General features: G+C 37.8%; 1 protein-coding gene across 4 annotated transcripts in view; it reads left to right on the top strand.

Moving 5' to 3' along the window:
• Window positions 1-21,157, top strand: part of LOC120421896 (titin homolog) — a 30,596-nt gene continuing 9,439 nt past the window's right edge. For 2 of the 4 annotated variants that reach the window (XM_039585193.2, XM_052710754.1), the window contains exon 1: window positions 11,364-11,739. Coding sequence is in view for 2 of the 4 variants with exons in the window: in XM_039585194.1 (XP_039441128.1) it covers window positions 274-325; window positions 1,462-2,114; window positions 4,066-5,780 (2,420 nt within the window). In the remaining 2 variants the exon portion in view is untranslated. Of the gene's footprint in view, window positions 129-189; window positions 326-1,461; window positions 2,115-4,065; window positions 5,781-11,363; window positions 11,740-21,157 lie in introns of those variants that run through there. The other 2 variants (XM_039585195.2, XM_039585194.1) reach the window with 2 other exon arrangements.

The following is a 21,157-nucleotide window of genomic DNA, read 5'->3' on the forward strand; positions in this document are numbered from 1 at the left end:
CTAACGTTAGAGTTAAAAAGTGTGCGTGTGTGTTTTCATCGTAAGGCAGAATTTTCAGCATCAGAGTGCCATCGTTAAGAAATAGCATGAGATGATCGTTGTGTTTTTCAGTGTGATGGCAAACTACGGTAATTTTGGAATCATGCGCAAAATGCAATTTCCTCCGCAGATTCATCCCACATAAAGTGCACACTAACCAACCCTTCCAGATTGGTGCCATCAAAATAGTGTCTAGACAATCGTGGAAAATTGGTCATTTTTCACTCCCCTGAAATGGCTCCCAATATCAAGCATCGAGTGTTTCGTTTGTTTGGAATACGAAATGGTAATGGCAAGATTTTGGTGGGAAAATACGCGCGATATTTTATTCAAGTTTACTGACATTGAAAGCATCCGGTGGAAAATTTTGTCGGCTTCGATGTGATGAGCGGTGGAGGTTGGCCCAAATGCTGCCAGCCATAGTGCAGTGCAGTTTGGCAGATGTCCGGTATTTGTGGCAGGAAAAGTAGCGCGAGAATTTTAATGTTTGAGTCATGAAATGAACCATGCCCAATCGTTAAAAATGGTTCGAAAATAGTTTGCTTCGAGATTGAATCAATGTCAACGCGATCAAGTTGGTGAAAAGAAAAGTTTGATTTGTTTAGAGTTGTTTCTGTTGATCAACAAAATGAAACAATTTTACTGCATGATCCTAATTTTATATGCTGACCTATTTTTTAATTGTTCAAGAGCAGATATCCGAAGTGCACATCGGATATTGCTTAGTTTTTTTTTTTCAAGACACGTTTGAGCGCCATTTAAAACCAACACTATGACAAAGCAAAACATTTAAACTGAGATGATATATCGAATTTATGAAAAGGATTATCAAATGGGTTAGCTTTTTGACACACTTATATTTTGCTCAAAGTTGCACAATCACCAAGAGTTTTGAACTATCGAAACGTTGTTTTTTGCAATTCCGCTTCGAAAATACATATTTTTTGCAATTCCGTCGTGAAACTACGTACTTTCACTGTTATTCTCCAACGACAAACAGCCTACGTTTCCCTACCAAAAATAACAAAATCGAATAGAAACACTTTTCAAAACAAAAGATAAAAAGTTCTACTTATCAGCACTGAAATGGATGTTGAAAATTGAACTGAAATACTTTTCAACATTTTTTGACTTAAGCGGTGGATTGACTAAATATGGCGAATCTCGTTAGAAAAAAAAAGTTTAACTCGTGCTGAAACCACTACTATTTTCTGTCATTCTAAACTGACAAAATCATGTTCCTTTAACTCCTGCTAAAAAAATCACCTTTTCTTATTTTCCCATCATTACAGAAACATTATCTAAAACTTTCTGAAAAAACCTCCAGTTTTAAAAACTCCTAGTGCTAACAAAAAGTTGAAACACCAAAATTAAATGAAAACATCTAACTAATTCCCATTCTCGCCACGCTTCTCCTTTCAGTGTCCCTACGAAGCGCCGGCGAGGTGGAATCCACCGTGCTCGAGCAGCAAATGCTCGGCGTGGCCACGCCAACCCAAGCGGCCAAGGTCCAGTCGGCGGCAGCGACGGAACAACTGCTAAAGTCGGAAAAGGAGCCATCCGCCCCCGCAGACAAGCCCACAAAGCAACTCTCGACCGAGTCGGAGGAGATCGTGGAGGAGGAAGAGGTCGAGGAAGAGGAGGTTGAGGAGGAAGTTGAAGAAGAGGAAGAGGAAGAAGAGGAGGAGGAGGAAGAGTCTGAGGAAGAGGTAAAAGAAGTAGAGAAAACGCAGGTGGTGAAGGAGGAACCCGCTCCAGTCGTAGAGCAGGGACCTGCTGAAAGCCCTAAAGTGGAGGAAACGGAACCACTTGTTGAAGAGACAAAGTCTTCAGCGGCAACCGAAGATGCTGACGCAACAGCTGCTGCTGTCGCAGATCAAAGCGCCAAAGAAACAGAGTCAAAAGACGAACCATCCCAAGCCCCGAGCCTTGAACTGACTGAAACTACTGCAGAAGGAGCTTCCGTCGTTCAGGAGAATTCACAACATCATCATGATCATGGGGACAAACCCTCTGTTCCACCACAAACCTACCTATGGGAGGAGGTTAAAAAATCCAAGGAACAGGTAAGTGAAGTAAGGTATCGGCCAATTTCGTTGCTTTGATAATGGCCGCGCAATTGCAACTAATATGTGGTATAAAGTAAGAAAAATATAAAGTAGGCTGAAATCACCGTCTGTTGTGGGTGTAGATTAGCATACAAAAACACTCTTTAATTACTTTCAAAAAGAGCTATTTTTTCCTGTTTGTGTGTTTGAAACCGCCTTGAGTCAGGGATATTCAAATCACTCTAAAACCAAAAAAAAAGTTTATTGGACCTTAAAAAAAAGACTTCAGTAATGAAAAAATCGATGCAAGAGAAGGTTAATCTTGTTTGATTTTCTGAGTGTAGAGTAAAAATACAAGATACAGTGAGTCAAATATTTGTCCGTACCCCCCCGTACGGGAAATGTTTGTGATATATAAGTACATAAAATTCGACTAAATTGCCATGTTTTATACATCAATCGACGCGGCAGAATGTCCTCTTTAAGACACTGTCATTTGATTTGCAAAAAACTTTTTCTTAAAAAATACAAAAATTGTTTACTGAAAAAAGTCAAAAAAAGGTCAAATAATTGTCCGTACCCCTAGTAAAAGTACAAAATCTGATCGATTTGAGTGAATTTATTTATGAAATGTTGTTTCTGTGTCAAATACTAGTACCTCTAGCCAGTTTGTGACAACTTTGAACTTCTGATAACTTTGTTTAATTAATTTATATTAAAAATTGGATTAAATTTAGTTTTTTAAAGTAAAACTTATCAAAACATTAGTTTATAAACAACTATTTTAATAAAATTGCTATTTCTTGTTGTAAGAGTCTCTATTGACCAACTTCAACAATATTTGTTCAAAATATACATTGTTTTCATCTTTTTATTGACATTTTTCGACCAAAAATACTGTTTCGGAACAATACCGTTAATCAATCCAGATTGTCCCGGAACCGGTTCAACCCCTCGGAGGGAAATTTTGTGGTGATCAGATAGAGGACAAAAAAACCCACCTCTTGCAATTTGAAGCATCCAATTTCGTCCACTACAGCCCGATTACGAGTCCCTAGTCTGAAATTTGAAATTTTCAAATTCCCCAAGCAAAACATTCTGTCCCAGGACGGTACAAAAATTCTCAGTACGGAAAGTGAAAATTTCAAATTTCAGACTAGGGACTCGTAATCGGGCTGTAGTGGACGAAATTGGATGCTTTAAATTGCTGGTGAGTTTTTTTGTCCTTTATCTGACCACCACAGAATTTCCCCCCGAGGGGTTAACCCGGTTCCGGGACAATCCGGATTGTTTAACGGTATTGTTCCGAAACAGTATTTTTGGTCGAAAAATGTCAATATAAAAGATGAAAACAATGTATATTGAACAAATATTGTTGAAACTTGTTCAATAGAGACTCTTACAACATAAAATAGCAATTTTATAAAAATAGTTGTTTATAAACTAATGTTTTGATAAGTTTTACTTAAAAAAAACTAAATTTAAACCAATTTTCAATATAAATTAACTAAACAAAGTTATCAGAAGTTCAAAGTTGTCACAAACTGGCTAAAGGTACTAGTATTTGACACTGAAACAACATTTCATAAATGAATTCACTTTTAAATCAATCAGATTTTGTACTTTTACTAGGGGTACGGACAATTGTTTGACCTCTTTTTTTTTCAGTAAATTATTTTTGTATTTTTCAAGATTTTTTTTTTGCAAATCCAATGACAGTATTTTAAAGAGGACATTCTGCCGCGTCGATTGATGTATAAAACATGGCACTTTAGTCGAATTTTATGTACTTTTATATCACAAACATTTTCCGTACGGGGGGGGTACGGACAAATATTTGACTCACTGTATTCATTATATCAATCATGAAAAGTACAGAAGCTTAATGCTAACAGCTGTGCTTATGTTTTATGCTTAACTTTTGTTTGATATAAATAATGTTTCTTAACACAAATTTTTTGCATACCTTCTTCCACAGGGCGGCTATCCGTGGACCCACCTGTACAAGAATCCCCTGGGACCAGACGACGAACCGGAAATCATCATGCGATACTCTCACTCTCCGGTGAGTCGACGTCGCAAGGTCGAAGAGCAGCTCATCGAGGGAGCAGAGAAGAAAGCGAAAACCGAAAATGGTTGTGATGCTCCCGGCTCTGAGGAGACCAATGGAAGGACCGAAACTGACGCGACAGCTGTGGCAAGCACCAGCAACGGGCATTCAGACTCTCCAAGAAGGAGTAGAGCCCGGGCAGCTTCCCACGAACCACACGGGTTCAAGTCGGAGTTTAAGGCGCACGCCAAGCACTTTTTGGATGAACATCCCAGCATCCGAAGCTTCAGCAACAGCCTAACCAGGAAGGGCAAGAGTACCAGAGCATTCGTCAGTCGATCACTGGAGCGTGCAAAGTCCATGGCTGACAAGCAAATCGATAAGGCTAAGGTCCAGGTGAGCACGCTTAGAAGGAGGAAAGCGGCGTCCGAACCACCGAGGGATTTACCAGAGCACAAGATCCTGAACCTTCGGGAATCACCCAGACTTTGCGGAAGTCGCGATATCCCCGCCTACGTGGTAAGACAGCCAAGTGACGATGCCATGGACGTTACGGACACCGAAGAAGAGCTGCCCTTCACGGAAGAATCAACGGTGGAAGCTTCCACAGTGGTTCCGGATGAAATCATTGAGATACCTTCACAGCCATCGATGGAATCTGCTGAAGAAGAGATGGTTCGCGAGGAAGCACAGAAAATGGTCGGAGAAACCCTAGAGAAAGCATCAGAAGAAGCTGTAAAGATTGTTGAAGAAACCGTTGAGAAGGTTTTGGAAGATGCTGCAAAGGTAGTTGAATCCACTCAGGAGGTAGAGAAGCTCCCGGAAGAAGTCCCAAAAGTGGAAAAAATGGAGGTCGAAGTTGAATCCACTCAAGTGGTAGAAGCCCCAAAGGTGGATAAAATGGAGGTCGAGGAAGAACGATACGAGATCATAGAGCCACCCAAAGAACCAGAAGTAAAGGCTCAACCTCCGCCGAAGGCTCCTCGCAAGAAGAAGGAACATCACTACGAGGACATCGACGATTACGTGCCTCCAAAGGAGCAAGCTGCTGCCAGTACCACGTCGGAAGCTAAGCTCGTCCGACAGCACGAGATCGACGGGTTTGATCCGATCATCGGAGAGATGCTTGGCAACGACAAGATCAAAATATCTCTCCAGCTGCAGGATCAGCAAATTGCCAACGACATGCTCAGCAAGAAGAAGCGACTCGATGAGATCCTTCAGCATTCATCCGAGGACGAAAAGGAAAAGGATAAAATCCCAAGCCTTGGTCTCCTAGCGCCCATTTCCTCGATCGATTCGACGTCCTCCGACGAGGAAGCTCGACGAACGCATCTGTCCACCCTGGCGGAAGAAAGTGACACGGGAAGCATCGACAACAGTACCCAGGTTACCAAGAAGCCGGAACAACCCAAGAAGCCTGTCGGCGATTTGTCCAAGGTCGAGGAGGATCACAAAGAGGAGGAGCTAACCCCGGCGGAAGAGAACCTGCTGGCACAACAAGCTACTGCTGACAAGCAACTCGAACTGACCCCGGCAGAGGAGCGCATGTTGGCCGAAGCGGAACAGAAGCCCCTCAACACGGATGCGAGCCCAGTTGTGGAAACCAAAGCGGTCATCGACGAACGATGGTCTAAGATGAGGTAAGTTACTTAACCCTCTCCCTCAAATTCCCGAGAAAAATGACGATAAATGAATAGTTTCGTAGTCCAACGCTCGAAAATAGAAAATCCGCATCGGCAGATTTCATGACGGAAATGTTTGGTACCCAACAAAATGACAGCATCGATTACCGAAAGCGCTGAATGACGCACCTATTATTGTCTGTTGTTTTTTATTTACGACCGGACGTCGTCGTCTAACTCCGTCTGCTAACGACGCGTTTTGGCCGTGGTTCAAACACTTAACGGCTCTGGTTTCCTCTCAGTATTGTGCAAATCTTGAGGCATGTGTTGTTTTAATAAGTGAAAAACTAAGTCAAAATTCTATAAAATAAAAGCTTATGTATGCAGAAGCAGCGATGTTTTGAAAATAATTGACACCTCTATGATTTTCAACCGCATTTTGAGGACTGCAGCTAAAACTGTCATTCACGTCGAGCATTAACGAACGGTCTAATAATACAGAGAATGAAAATCTATTTTCACAACGAGTGATTTTCACGTTCACACACGGCTTCTTCAACGAGTTTGTTGTGGTCGCCAAAGCCAACGCTTACTGGTTCTAGCAGAAGAATGAGTGAGAACCAGATTTGGTTGAGTTTTCTGTCCAAAACATGTTGAATTAAACAAATAAACATACACGATATCGATCACATCGTTATTCAATTTTAAATTTGTTATAAAAACGAAGTTGACTTTATAGCTGTCGGCCACCATTGCTAGTACCAACCACTAGTGTCATCCTTTCAACTACAAGGACTTCGCCGCCCTAGGCTCCTTAGTGTACGAGAGTATGGCACGGAGCAACGGCGCCGAATACCCATATTTACACAAAGAATTTCAAAGCGCCCGCCGCGGGATTCGAACCGGCGATCTCTGGATTGTGAGTCCAGTGATTGATCCACACGGGCGGGCGTTATCGTTGTTATAATCGAACCTCAATTGCGGTCGAATTGACAAAATTAAGCGGAAAATTGAGTGGAAAATGCCAATTCAACCAACTTTGAACACGGCACAACATTTTTGTCTCGCAATCTACGCTTTCTACGACTAACTTCGTGTTAATGATCCGAGCACTTTTAGAGCTATAATTTTCGGGTTTGATAATTAAATTTGGACTCAAGGGTCAAGAGTTTTTTTTAAAGGTAAAAATATCCAATACAAATGCTGAAAAATAAGGATTTTTTTTTATTTAAGCTTAAGATATCTCAGTTTGAAAATGTCTCATTTTCAAGGGAAAGTATAGCACCATAACGAAATTTTCCGACTAAACGTTTTTCCGTGTAATTTTGACGGCTGAATCGTTATCTGCACTCAGAATTTAATCAAAGTGTCAAAATAGGGTAATTCTCTACCAACTCACACGAAATCGGGAAAAGTTGCCCCGACCCCTCTTCGATTTGCGTGAAACTTTGTCCTAAGGGGTAACTTTTGTCCCTGATCACGAATCCGAGGTCCGTTTTTTGATATCTCGTGACGGAGGGGCGGTACGATCCCTTCCATTTTTGAACATGCGAAAAAAGAGGTGTTTTTCAATAATTTGCAGCCTGAAACGGTGATGAGATAGAAATTTGGTGTCAAAGGGACTTTTATGTAAAATTAGACGCCCGATTTGATGGCGTACTCAGAATTCCGAAAAAACGTATTTTTCATCGAAAAAAACACTAAAAAAGTTTTAAAAATTCTCCCATTTTCCGTTACTCGACTGTAAAAAAATTTGAAACATGTCATTTTATGGGAAATTTAATGTACTTTTCGAATCTACATTGTCCCAGAAGGGTCATTTTTTCATTTAGAACAAAATTTTTCATTTTAAAATTTCGTGTTTTTTCTAACTTTGCAGGGTTATTTTTTAGAGTGTAACAATGTTCTACAAAGTTGTAGAGCAGACAATTACAAAAAATTTGATATACAGACATAAGGGGTTTGCTTATAAACATCACAAGTTATCGCGATTTTACGAAAAAAAGTTTTGAAAAAGTTACTTTTTGCGTTTCTCTTTGTTTCGTCGTCCGTGTCTGTCGCGGGTGACCATGAACGGCCATGATCGATGACGACCAACTTTTTTAAAACTTTTTTTCGTAAAATCGTGATAACTTGTGATGTTTATAAGCAAAACCCTTATGTATATATATTAAAATTTTTGTAATTGTCTGCTCTACAACTTTGTAGAACATTGTTACACTCTAAAAAATAACCCTGCAAAGTTAGAAAAAACACGAAATTTTAAAATGAAAAATTTTGTTCTAAATGAAAAAATGACCCTTCTGGGACAATGTAGATTCGAAAAGTACATTAAATTTCCCATAAAATGACATGTTCCAAAATTTTTTACAGTCGAGTAACGGAAAATGGGAGAATTTTTAAAACTTTTTTAGTGTTTTTTTCGATGAAAAATACGTTTTTTCGGAATTCTGAGTACGCCATCAAATCGGGCGTCTAATTTTACATAAAAGTCCCTTTGACACCAAATTTCTATCTCATCACCGTTTCAGGCTGCAAATTATTGAAAAACACCTCTTTTTTCGCATGTTCAAAAATGGAAGGGGTCGTACCGCCCCTCCGTCACGAGATATCAAAAAACGGACCTCGGATTCGTGATCAGGGACAAAAGTTACCCCTTAGGACAAAGTTTCACGCAAATCGAAGAGGGGTCGGGGCAACTGCTGTGTGAGTTGGCGGAGAATTACCCAATATTGATTTTGGTCATATTGGTCACGCAAGCCACAAATTGCTTTGAGAATTGAACCGTCCTAATTCTTATATACAAATATTAGAAAAAACTAGTTTGCTCTGCCATTTAAAAAGACAAATGCACGTTTTTCTGGAGACCCTAACGTTTATGATCCATTATAGGGAAAGTGCAGAAATTTGATTGGTCGTGTACTTGGGGATGTGATAACCACTTATGATTTACCTTAAACAATGTTCAAATCAAAGAATTTCAATTGAAAATGTCAAGAAACCCATTAGAATTTGCACCTGTTGTTAATTCCTCTTGGCAGATTACACCATTTCTAACATTACCGATGCTTTCAGAATGAATAAAATAGTTTGCAGAACAAGTTCTACAATAACAACGTCCGCTTCTGTCCATTAGCAGAGATATGAGAAATGTCAAATTAAAAGAGACTTCCGGAATATTTTTTTTATATATATTCCAGTTTGCCAGTTTCCATTTTGCTTAGAAAATTCAATCCATCCATAAACTGTCAACCAGATTTTGTTAGTCAAATCTTACCTTTGTTATATTTGGGTTCGTCAAACAAAACGTCTCCATGGATATGATGACAAAACACAACTTTCGTGGAGACGCATGATGTTTTAAGTTGTATTGTATTTATTTACCTGAACGTTGTTCTTTTCTTAAAGATCAAAGTAAACTTTGATAAAATTTATACAGCAAACAACTCATCACAGTAGGATAAAGACCTTTTTTGACAGTTAAGAAATAACGAGGGCGTTTTTGGCACAGTTGTGGAATTAAAAAACTTCCACAACCATACATAGAAAAAAAACTAGTAAAAATCCCAAAAACTTTAATTAAAGACATTGATGAAACCAATAATCAATAACACCGACCAACCGGAAGCATGCAGTTTGGGGCCCTAGAAATTTGTTAATATTTAGAAAGGGCCGAATGGTTTTTCTCCAAAGTATGTATGGAAAATTAGTGCTGTTCGCTACTCCCACATTTTGCATGCAATTTTTTGATTGTATGCAACAGCGACGAACCGCAACAATTCTCCATAAAATTTGGAGAAAACCCATTTTTCCCTGTCTAAATATTTTTGAAAAAATTAAAGTGCACGTGTTTCTGGGGACCCCAAACTGCATGCTTCCCCTCGAGTTGAGCTTTGCGCAGTCATTTTTGTAAATTGTGTAGGTCAGTGTAATTATTCTACTAAAACCTGCATTTTTATGTTTTACGACACAGCAAAAAATTGTGAAAATTTGGAAGGTGTAATTTTATAAGGTTTAATATTACCTCTATGATGTAATTTTACCTCAATTTTGACAGAAAAAGTTCCATTACACAAGAATAGTGGTAAAATTACACATTTTCAGAGGTAAAACTATGTATTCCTTCCCAGATGTAATATTAGGCTATTTGTCATCCCAACCGGTCCACGATTCACAAGTCAACCTATGTGGCATCGGAAAGAGCACAAAATTTCCGATCTTTTGATACCCAAACATCTAGGTTTTCTTTAAAACCTACGTTTTTAAATACCTGGGCAAAAAGTAAGTTTGATCCACGAGAACAAAAATTACGAAATTCAATACATTTTTGGCAGGTTGCTCAAACGAAACCATAACAACGTTTTTGCTTAGTTATTTAAAAACGTGGGTTTTATAGAAAACCTGGATGTATGGGTATCAAAAGATCGCAAATTTTATGCCCTTTCTGATGCCACATAGATTGACTTGTGAATTGTGGAACGGTTCAGATGCCGGCGGATTTTCCTAAAACGTAGTTCCGAGTTGGTACGAAATTCCAACGCCCCCCCCCCCACATAGTGCCCCTTTGAGAATACATCAAATTAACAGTGCGATCCCCGATCATGGAAATTAATATTGAAGCAATTCTTTAAGCTTATGTTGACCACAAAAATCAATCAACAAGTTTGTGGCTAATGCGACTTACACAGAAAGATTCAAGACGCAAGAAATTCAGATAGAATTTGAAATCGAAAAAAAATCTGTGCAGTTTGGAGTTCAAACAAGCCATCAAATTAAACTTGTACTCGTATATTTGAAACACAACTTTTTCAATAAGTAAAAACTTTTACACGAAAAACTACAACTTTTACACAAAGTTATTGAAACATCGATATTATAGAAATATTGTGTTAAATGTTAATGTTATTAAATTTATGCAAATGGTATTAATTTGATATTTTTCTTTTGATTTATCCTTTTAATATACAAATGTTGGCTGTCAAAGTCCATTGGTACCGTATGAAAAAAATGTATTTGACTTTCAGACATTCACTTCAAGAACCAAATACACCGTGTAAGATTAATGCCAGAATTACTTTTTCTTAAGGTAAAAAGACAGATTGTTGAGGATGACACTAAAGCTCAACTTGATTCAAAACATTTTCAAGACACATATTTGTGCCTTCTCCAAAACATTTCACAATGGCAAGATTCTCATAAATTTTCATCCTGTAAAGTCCTTCACGTCGTCGTGTCATCGTCCACTTGATATTAACACCACGATATCGTACTTTGAATTGGTTATTTAATAAACAACCGAGGCCGTGAATTGTCTCTTTTCTTGTGATGGGACCAATCAGCGCACCAAGTTCGTTCTTGTAGCGTGTGATGATCATTCACTATTTGTCGTCATTGCCTTTTATTTTTGCCCGAAAGTCGCTCTCTCGTGCATGTTTTACGGACTTCGTCGTCTTCCTTTCGGTTTGTCAATGCACACTGTGTTGTACACACAGTCAAACCATTAAATTTAGCACTCTCTCTTTCTCTGTTGCTCTCTCCCTCTCTCTGTGTGTCGTTCGGGAAAATTTTTTGGTGGGGAAAACTCGATCATCGCCGCGATCTTAGTGTTTGCTTGAAAATGTTGGCGGTCGCACAGTAGCGGCGGTGTCTCCGGTGGCGTTTTTTTTTCTTTTTGCTTCGCGTACTTTTCCCCCTTTATTTTCCCTCTTTCCGTTGAGTTTTCCCTCCTTCGCGCACACAGTATTAGTTGCAAACTGCAATCCAATCGAATCTGAATCCGACTTAAATTGATAAATCAAACGATAAACCGCGGATGCTTCGGAAATATACGCGCGCGACCGTGAATTTTCTTTTCGTTTTCGAGTTTTTTTTCTTTGTTCGTCACTTGATTTGATGGTCTTGAACCATTTTTAAAATATTTTTCTACGACGACGACGACACCGACGGTGGATATCGACGACAGTTTCGACTGAACAAAGTGTGTTCCCAGATCCTCGAAAGACAATACAACAAACGAATTAAAAAAAACATCGAGTAGAATTGCGCTCAGCTACCAAGTGTGATAGTATTCGTGTACTTGTGCCCTCAAAGTGTTCCAGATTTAGCGCCAACCTTTTGCGCCAATTGGCCAACGAAAGCAAATTTGGTCCAGAAAATGAAAGTGCATCGCTCAGTTTCTCCGCCGCGCCAAGACAAACACAAAGTTTTGAAATATATGCAAATTTTATAGTGGCAAAAAAGCAAGCACCTCTCGCTTAAAAATAAGACTCAAGAGCTGCTAAAAAATCCAAAAATAATTCGTCCCGTTTCACCGGCGGCGGTGCGTCCGGTCAAGAGAGCCGGTTGGTTCAAAGCGAGCCGAGTCCGATGACCACGGGTTGATGGGTTTCTTTTTTGCGACCAGTTGAGCTATCCTCCTCGCCAGGTTGATTGAACGTCCAGCGAACTGCAAGGATAAAGGATCTTGCAACATGCATCAACCGCCGCCAGAAATTGCGCCTACATGAATCATTCGTCGGGGGGTCTTGTGAAAATTTTTGCACAAGTGTGAACCGACAAATAGTTGGCTCGTTTACAAAACGAACTGTTTCCGAACAGAACAGGTTTTTTTTGCTGCTCATTAATAAAACCTGCTCGTGTCGAAAAAAAGATATCCTCTTCATTTGTCTTGAAAAGAAGAAGAATCATAGAGGCTTTCGATGCAGAACTAAAATTTTACATGACAGTGAACTGTGAATCATATATTGAAGCATTCAGAGTAGTTTCATAATTGGTCACGTGCGCTGTATGCAGATGGTGATTTGCATGGCAAGAATTTTTGTAAACCAATAAATCACCATGCGTCCCCATAAATCTATGACATGATCTATTTCATTCGGTTCAAAAGCCAACCTTTCTATTGTAGAAAAGTTGAAGAACCAAACAAAATATTTAAAAAGGCTGTAACAAATCATTTTCCTAATTTCTCACCTCCCAAGCTCGAGAAAAAAGGGGTAGTTTCCATACAAATTCCCCCTTTTTCTCAAGCTTGGGAGTTTATTGTTAACGAGTACACGGGCTTCGATATGTAAATATTCAATTCATCTTTTTTTCCCACCTTATTGGAGCAAACTTTTTTAAGAGGCAGTTTTTGTAAATATTGCTCGTTTTATTCTAGAGGTCGTATCGAGGTGCACCTATTTGGATGAAACTTTCAGCGTTTGTTTGTCTATACATGAGATGAACTCATGCCAAATATGAGCCCTCTACGACAAAGGGAAGTGGGGTAAAACGGGGTTTGAGGTCCAAAACACATATGGGTCATTCCATCTCAACTGTGCACGAAAAAGTCCAAATTTGAAAATTACCCTCTCCGATCCTGCTCAAATTTGGCAGGGCTGTTGATACTATCAAAACATACAAGAATCCCGAATTTCATCCAAATCGGACCACCCCCTCCATTTTTGTACCTCCCCAAAAATTCGACTTTTTGGCGATTTTTGACCAAACCTCCTAGTTTCAAACGGCGATAGCTCAGGAACCACAAATCTTAGAGGGTCGGTCTTAGACTCAATTTTGAAGAAAATTGGACGTAGAATCCATTTCCGTGATCAAAATGTTGAATAATTTATTTTTTCTACCTGTATTGCGCAATTGAAAACTTTAAGCGGCCGTATCTCAAAACACCCCAACTTATTTTTTTTATTTGACCTCACCATTGTGTTCCTTGCCCAATTTTACATAAGAATCACCTATCGACAAAAATGAATATGTTTCGTTCCAGAGATATCGAATGTTAAAGTTTTTTTTCGAGATTACCTACATCAGCTTCATTCGCCGCATCTGCTAGAAGCACACAGGCGGGCTTATCAATAACTGCTACCTGCTGTTCTGGGAGATGATTAATTTAATTTATATTTTTACTTTTTTTTGCAAATTTTTATTCAAGTGGCTTTTTTATAATTTTTATTTTTATATTTTACGCAAATATTTGTGCAAATGGCTAATAGGAAAAATTCTCGTATGTTTGACAGGTTAAGTCCTCGCTCCTAGTTTCGTCCAATTTGCTCATTTTCACTATTTAAACAACAAATTTTGCAAATTTTTTGATAGAAACTTGCTTGTTCACTTCTTATTGAGTTATTTATCACTCGATTTCAGTTGAAAACGATTTTAATCAGCTGTAATTGAATGCCAAAGCTCTGATATGGCAACATTAGAGGAACGCTGGAATTAGGTGCTGTTCCCCTACCTAGATCAATCTATTTTTGTGAAAGAAATATTTATTGGGATATTTTTTATGCACCGTTTTTTACGTGTTGCTAACCGTTTTAGAGTACCTGCGAGGCCATGACTAGGGCCTTTATCATGGGCAGTAGCAAAATAGTGCCATTCAGCAAAAACCCCAAAACCTGCTTTATTTTTATTTTTAGTTTTAGTTTTTTTAGTTTATTATTGACACTTTGATTTGGCAAATCTGATTCATGGTTTAAAAGATTGATCATATTAAGTCAATTTTTATATTGTGAACCAGCTTCATTTGATTAAAAGATGATTTTGGTCAAGGTACATTTAATTAAAAAAAATCCTTATACGTGAGGCCAGCAGCCGTATTGTGTTCCAAGAATCCAAGAATGATAGAAGAAAAAAAACACTGTTGTTCGGACGGTGTCAAAATCATCGCAACTAAATTCGCAGATCAAACTTTGTGATTTTCTTACATTTTTAAGTTTTATACTTTCCTTCACAAGAGTACAACGTATCAACAAATTTTATTCATTTTGATTCATATTTTACTCAATAATGTATCGTGCACTTATTGTTCAGTGTTACTAACAAGATTAATTGCATTTTCCTGCTCGCTCCGTCGGAATCCAATTCTGCCCTTTACTGTGTGTCGTAATTGCTCTGTCCTGTGGGTTAACACAGAAATTCACTTCGTTCATTTTTTAAGCAGATAAATTTTCTCGGTTAAACTCCAGTTTCCTACAGTGTTATACAGTTAATTTTTGCCCAATTTGATAAAGATTATTTATGATGAAATATTATTTCAATAAAATACCAGGTAGCAATTATTGATAGGCCCGCCTGTGTGCTTCTAGCAGATGCGGCGAATGAAGCTGATGTAGGTAATCTCGAAAACACAAAACTTTAAAATTCGATATATCTGGAACGAAACATTTTCATTTTTGTCGATAGGTGATTCTTATGTAAAATTGGGCAAGGAACACAATGGTGAGGTCAAATAAAAAAAATAAGTTGGGGTGTTTTGAGATACGACCGTTTGAAGTTTTCAATTGCGCAATACAGGTAGAAAACATAAATTAATCAAAATTTTGATCACGGAAATGGATTCTACGTCCAATTTTCTTCAAAATTGAGTCTAAGACCGACCCTCTAAGATTTGCGGTTCCTGAGTTATCGTCGTTTGAAACTAGGAGGTTTGGTCAAAAATCGCCAAAAAGTCGATTTTTTGGGGAGGTACAAAATTTGAGGGGGTGGTCCGATTTGGATGAAATTCGGGATTCTTGCATGTTTTGATAGTATCAACAGCCCTGCCAAATTTGAGCAGGATCGGAGAGGGTAATTTTCAAATGCTGTTCCGCTTCAGATGGAATGACCCATATAAAATCTTAAAATTGCTAGCATTTCCGTAAAACTTCATCAATTCCAACTCTCGTAGATGCATTCGAATGGTCTTTTGAAGCACTTCAATTGTGCTATAGACATCCAGGATTGGTTTGACTTTTTCTCATAGCTTTTGCAAATTACTGTCAAAAATGGATTTTTTTTAACCCTTAATATCTTTTTGCAACAGCCTCCAACACCCATACTCCCATAGGTCAAAAGATAGGTGATTTCATGGCCTACGGTATTAACTTTTTGGCCAATCGCGGTTTTTCTCATAGTTTTTCGATTTTTCTATAACAAACATTTTACAACTTTAGTTTTTGCCCTGTTAGCTTCCATAACGACACTTTTTGGTATATTGGGTATATATTCAGAATCCTCGGAAAATGTCACGTTAGGTAGAAGTATTGGATTAGTAAATTTGATTTAAAAATTAATTAAATTAAACATTTTCGTAAAAAAAAGTAAGATCTTATTTCCCCTGTGAACGTCAAATGCTTTATCAAGTAGGCGAAACCCTGTTTTACCGCTAATTCAACAAATTGTTACAAAATATTTTAATTCAATCTAAATGGCATTATTTTCAATTCAATTTACTACTCCAATACTTCTACTTAACGTGAAATTTTCCGAGGATTCCAAATAGGACAAAATTGAGACCAAAAAGTGCCGTTATGGAAGCTTACACGGCAAAAACTAAAGTTGTAAAATGTTTGTTATAGAAAAATCGAAAAACTATGAGAAAACCGCGATTTGCCAAAAAGTTAATACCGTAGGCTTATAGTCCATGACATTCCCAAACTTTTGACCTATGGGAGTATGGGTGTTGGTTTAAAAAAAAAACAATTTTTAACAGTAATTTGCAAAAGCTATGAGAAAAAGTCAAACCAATCCAGGATGTTTATGGCACATTTTAAAGTGCTTCAAAAGTCATTTAAAATGCATCTAAGAGAGTAGGAATTGGTGAAGTTTTACGGAAATGCGAGCAATTTTAAGATTTTTCATGGTGTTTGGACCAGTTTTACCCCACTTCCCTTTGTCGTAGAGGGCTCATATTTGACATGAGTTCATCTCATGTATAGACAAACAAACGCTGAAAGTTTCATCCAAATCGGAGCAACTCGATACGACCTGTTAGGCCGATGCAAATATTTAAAAAAGTTTTTGTCCCTCGGCCCTGGCCGAGGTCAAGGGGGGGGCAAAAAAATAAAAACATAAAAAAAATTAAATAACAAGCCATTGTCTTCACATTTAAATGAAAAAAGTGTTTAAAAATGCATTTTACACTAGTTCAGTTGTTTTGCAATCATTAGTTTTCAAAAAATCTAAGATCTGACAAAAACAAAAATTGTATCGAAAAAAAAGATTTTGCATCGAAAATTTTCAAAAAATCTTAAGATTTTTTAATAAACCCAAACATGCTAAAAATGATTTTAAACGCAGAAGAATGTATTTTAATTTGATTTCAGCTGGTTGCACTTGAATTTTCATTGAAATTTTGAAGTTTATTGTAAAAATATTTTTTTGCCCCCTGATTTTTCGGGCCAATTTTGAAGGGGGGGGGTGACAAAAACTTTTAAAAATATTTGTACCAGCCTTACACATTGGTGAAAAACTCGCTCTTAAGCCAAACTTGTTATCAAATCTTGATTTGGCGCAATCCATAAATAAAGCAGCATTTTCAAACGATTTTCTGAAAATGCCTATAAAAGTTAATTTTTCCAAAAAATAGGCCAATGCTTTTATGCACTTTTTATGAAAGAAGATAGTTGATAACTTAAATAATTTTCACCTGGGTAATTCTCCCCCTCTTCGATTTGCGTATTACTTTGTCCTAAGGGTTCCTGATCACGTTTTTTGATACCTCGTGACGGAGACGCGGTACGACCCCTTCAATTTTTGTACATGCGAAAAAAGAGGTGTTTTTCAATAATTTGCAGCCTCAAACGGTGATGAGATAGAAATTTGGTGTCAAAGGGACTTTTATGTAAAATTAGACGCCCGATTTGATGGCTTACTCAGAAAAAAACGTATTTTTCATCGATTTTTTTTAACTCTGCCATTTTCCGTTACTTGACTGTAATTTTTTTTTGAACATGTCATTTTATGGGAAATTTAATGTACTTTTCGAATCTATATTGACCCAGGAGGGTCATTTTTTCATTCAGAACAAAATTTTTCATTTTAAAATTTCGTGTTTTTTCTAACTTTGCTGGGTTATTTTTTAGAGTGTAACAATGTTTTACAAAGTTGTAGAGCAGACAACTACAAAAAAAGATATATAAACATGAGGGGTTTTCTAATAAATACCACGAGTTATCGCGATTTTACGAAAAAAAGTTTGGAAAAAGTTGGTCGTCGTTCATCATGGCCGTTCATCGTCACCCGCGACAGACACGGACGACAAAACAAAGAGAAACGCAAAAAAGCAATTTTTTTTAAACTTTTTTTTCGTAAAATCTCGATTACTCGTGATGTTTATACATCAAAATTTTTGTAATTGTCTGCTCTACAACTTTGTAGAACATTGTTACACTCTAAAAAATAACCCTGCAAAGTTAGAAAAAAACACGAAATTGTAAAATGAAAAATTATGTTCTAAATGAAAACATGACACTTCTGGGTCAACGTAGATTCGAAAAGTACGATAAATTTTCCATAAAATGACATGCTCCAAAAAATTTTAAAGTCGAGTAACGGAAAATGGCAGAGTTTTTTTTTAAATGTGTTTTTTCGATGAAAAATACGTTTTTCCGGAATTCTGAGTACGCCATCAAATCGGGCGTCTAATTTTACATAAAAGTCCCTTTGACACCAAATTTCTATCTCATCACCGTTTCAGGCTGCAAATTATTGAAAAACACCTCTTTTTCGCATGTTCAAAAATGGAAGGGGTCGTACCGCCCCTCCGTCACGAGGTATCAAAAAACGGACCTCGGATTCGTGATCAGGGACAAAAGATACCCCTTAGGACAAAGTATCACGCAAATCGAAGAGGGATCGGGGCAAATTTTCCGATTTTGTGTGAGTTGGTAGAGAATTACCCACCTGTAATTAGCAATTAAGCATTGATCAATGTAGTCTACGTTTGTTTGACGAATAAATAAATGAATAAATAAATGTAATTTCAAGTTTTTTGAAAGTTTGGGGGCGGGGGAGATGGTGTTCCTAAAATTCCCCCAAAAAAATCAAGAGGCAGCAAAAATAATTATTGCACTAAAATGGCTTGTTAACAATTCAGAACACATTGAATTACGCTTTTTTATGAATTTTCAATCAAATAAAGGTGTTCGTGCAAGACGGTATTTGTGTCCGTCCCCTGTATGTTTACTTCTGTGATACCTTTGTACTGATCAGAACAATAAAGCATTTCTGCCTCTTCGCGCGCTGACCACCGTCCGAGACGGTTGGCTCGGTAGTCACCACAAACTAGTTGTTTTATTTCAATCAATGTGGAAGATTCTACGCGCCTGGACAAGTAAAACACAACGTAGGGAATTCAAAGTCGGTCCCTGGCTGAACAAAGGCTTTTTAACGTTTTTTTTTTATTTTGAATTTTGTGACCTCAGATCGGAAAAAGACGTGGGTCTGAAAGAAACATAATGTTTTCATAAATTCATTCTTATTCTGCAAATCTGTAACAGAAGCAAAACTGTAATGATATACAAAGAACATTATGTTACTTTTCACTCAAATGTTTCAAAAAAATCCATTTACATACACCCAAAATTCAGAGTCGAGATAATCGTTCTCTCAAAATTTATTGAGGGCTCAGTGCCAAAATCGATAGAATAATGGTACCAACTCACACAATCATAACAAATGAGTTCATTCGTTAGTTGAATCAATAAATCTCCAACAAGTGTCATACATCGACTTCTGACTTCTCCTTGGTCACCAAGCTGTGGTGGCCGAGGCAGCTAAGTCATTGGATTGGTTTGTCAAAGGTCTCTGGTTCGATTCCCGTTGTCGACACTTTTGGTTTTTTGTTTGACGGATGAACTTTTTTTGCAAATGGACCTCGAGAAAATAGTTCTATCGCCCATCTCGAGCTGTGTTCTCTGCGTCCGTGAATGGTACCACTATTCTCTCGACTCGAGACCATCATTCTCTCGTACTAGCGCTGCCAGTTTTGGGTGTATTGCTAGTGATCTGGAAGAAGGTGAAGAATATCTCCAAAAATGTTCACCTACATAAAAGAAATCTTTTGATGGAGCTTTTTCCATCGCTGTTTAACAGACAGACATGATTCTGAGAGAAGATTTTTTTTTTGTGTTTTGATAAGAATTTGTCATCTTTACGGCTGAAAGGCTCGTGAATAAAGAAAACTAACTAAGAATTTGTTGCCATTGTATTTTGCTGGAGACGCATGGTCCTTTAAGTTTAGTTTGAAGTGCCCTGCAAAAAGTTATCGTCGCACAGTGCAGTGGTCTGAGAAGCAAATTTAGCAGGAAAAAAATATGTCTGCTTCTGGGAAGCAAATTGGAGCTTTAGTGTCAAAAGAAATGTTGTTCAGTAAAATTTATTTTCCAAAATATTGGTACTAGGGTGCTTCTAAATATTCATATTATTTTGAAAACTATCTCTATACCCTGAAATAACCTGAATGCTAGCCATTCTAAACAACTTTGCTAAAGACACCAAATGCTCTGTATCTGTTCATTCTACAGCATTTTATTTGATAAGCACTAGGGTTACCCTTCTAAAAAGTGTTTTTATTTCAAAAATTAATACTCGGGACCACCCTAATATCAATATTGCAAAAAGCCGTAAATTTCTCTACTGAAAAAAAGTTCTTTCGAAAGCAAAGCTCCAAAAAGCTTCCCCGAAGCAGACATATTTTTTGCCGCTAAATTTGCTTCTGAAACGACTAAAACTTCACAAAAAAAAATCAAACCATCCACATTGACGACCCCCGGGTCTTTTGTGGTCTCTATTGCAAGTTTCTGCTCGAACCTAGGAGTCCGAAGGCTTGAATGAGGAGAGCACCCAAACCTCTTTCTACTCCAAGGAACCTTCCACCCCAGTGTTTTAACTGACGACCTTTGGATTGCGAGTCCAACCGCCGCCAGCGATTCCACCGGAGTAGGCTTGGTTTGGTGTGTTGTTTGTACTTATGGCATGGAGACGACTCCTACACCTGGAATGACTTAACGGCCTAACAACCAAGGCCGGGACCGACATTTTACTTCCTCATCCGATGGAAGGTTGCAGCAGATGGGAATCGAACCCAGAATCATCCGCTTACAAAGCGGACAGCGTAACCATTCGGCCACGCACTGCTCCACTTAAACTTCACATAAACTTCAAAAAATATAAGCAATGGCCTAACTTACAAACAAATATTTTACTGTTCTTAGTTTGAAATTGTCCAAAAAACTCGATAATGCAAACGAACTAATTTTTTATTGAGAAAAACATGCCACTTTGAGAGTATTTTATAATCCTTTTCTTTTCTAAGTTTTCATAATTATAGTTATCTTAATTTAAACATTTCAAAATTTGTTGAACCTACTTTTTGAGACTTTAACCCTCTTTTACCAAGCTTAGTTTTTTGACTTTTCAATTTCACCACAGTTTACGGTACTCTACATTACAATTTAAAAAAATATTGATCCCGGTACTCCAAATTGGATTTTGTCTGCCCTGTTTCTCACACTTTTGACGAGTTGAATTTGGAAATCACGGCAATCGTTTAAATGTTTAAAAGCACTTTTAAATTGCGCACCTAAATAGTAGTTTATGCAACAAGTTGCAAAAAGAGGATTTTTTTCAGCACGAGTCGT

The sequence above is a fragment of the Culex pipiens genome, chromosome 3 (genome assembly GCF_016801865.2).
Source record: "Culex pipiens pallens isolate TS chromosome 3, TS_CPP_V2, whole genome shotgun sequence".
NCBI lineage: Eukaryota > Metazoa > Arthropoda > Insecta > Diptera > Culicidae > Culex > Culex pipiens.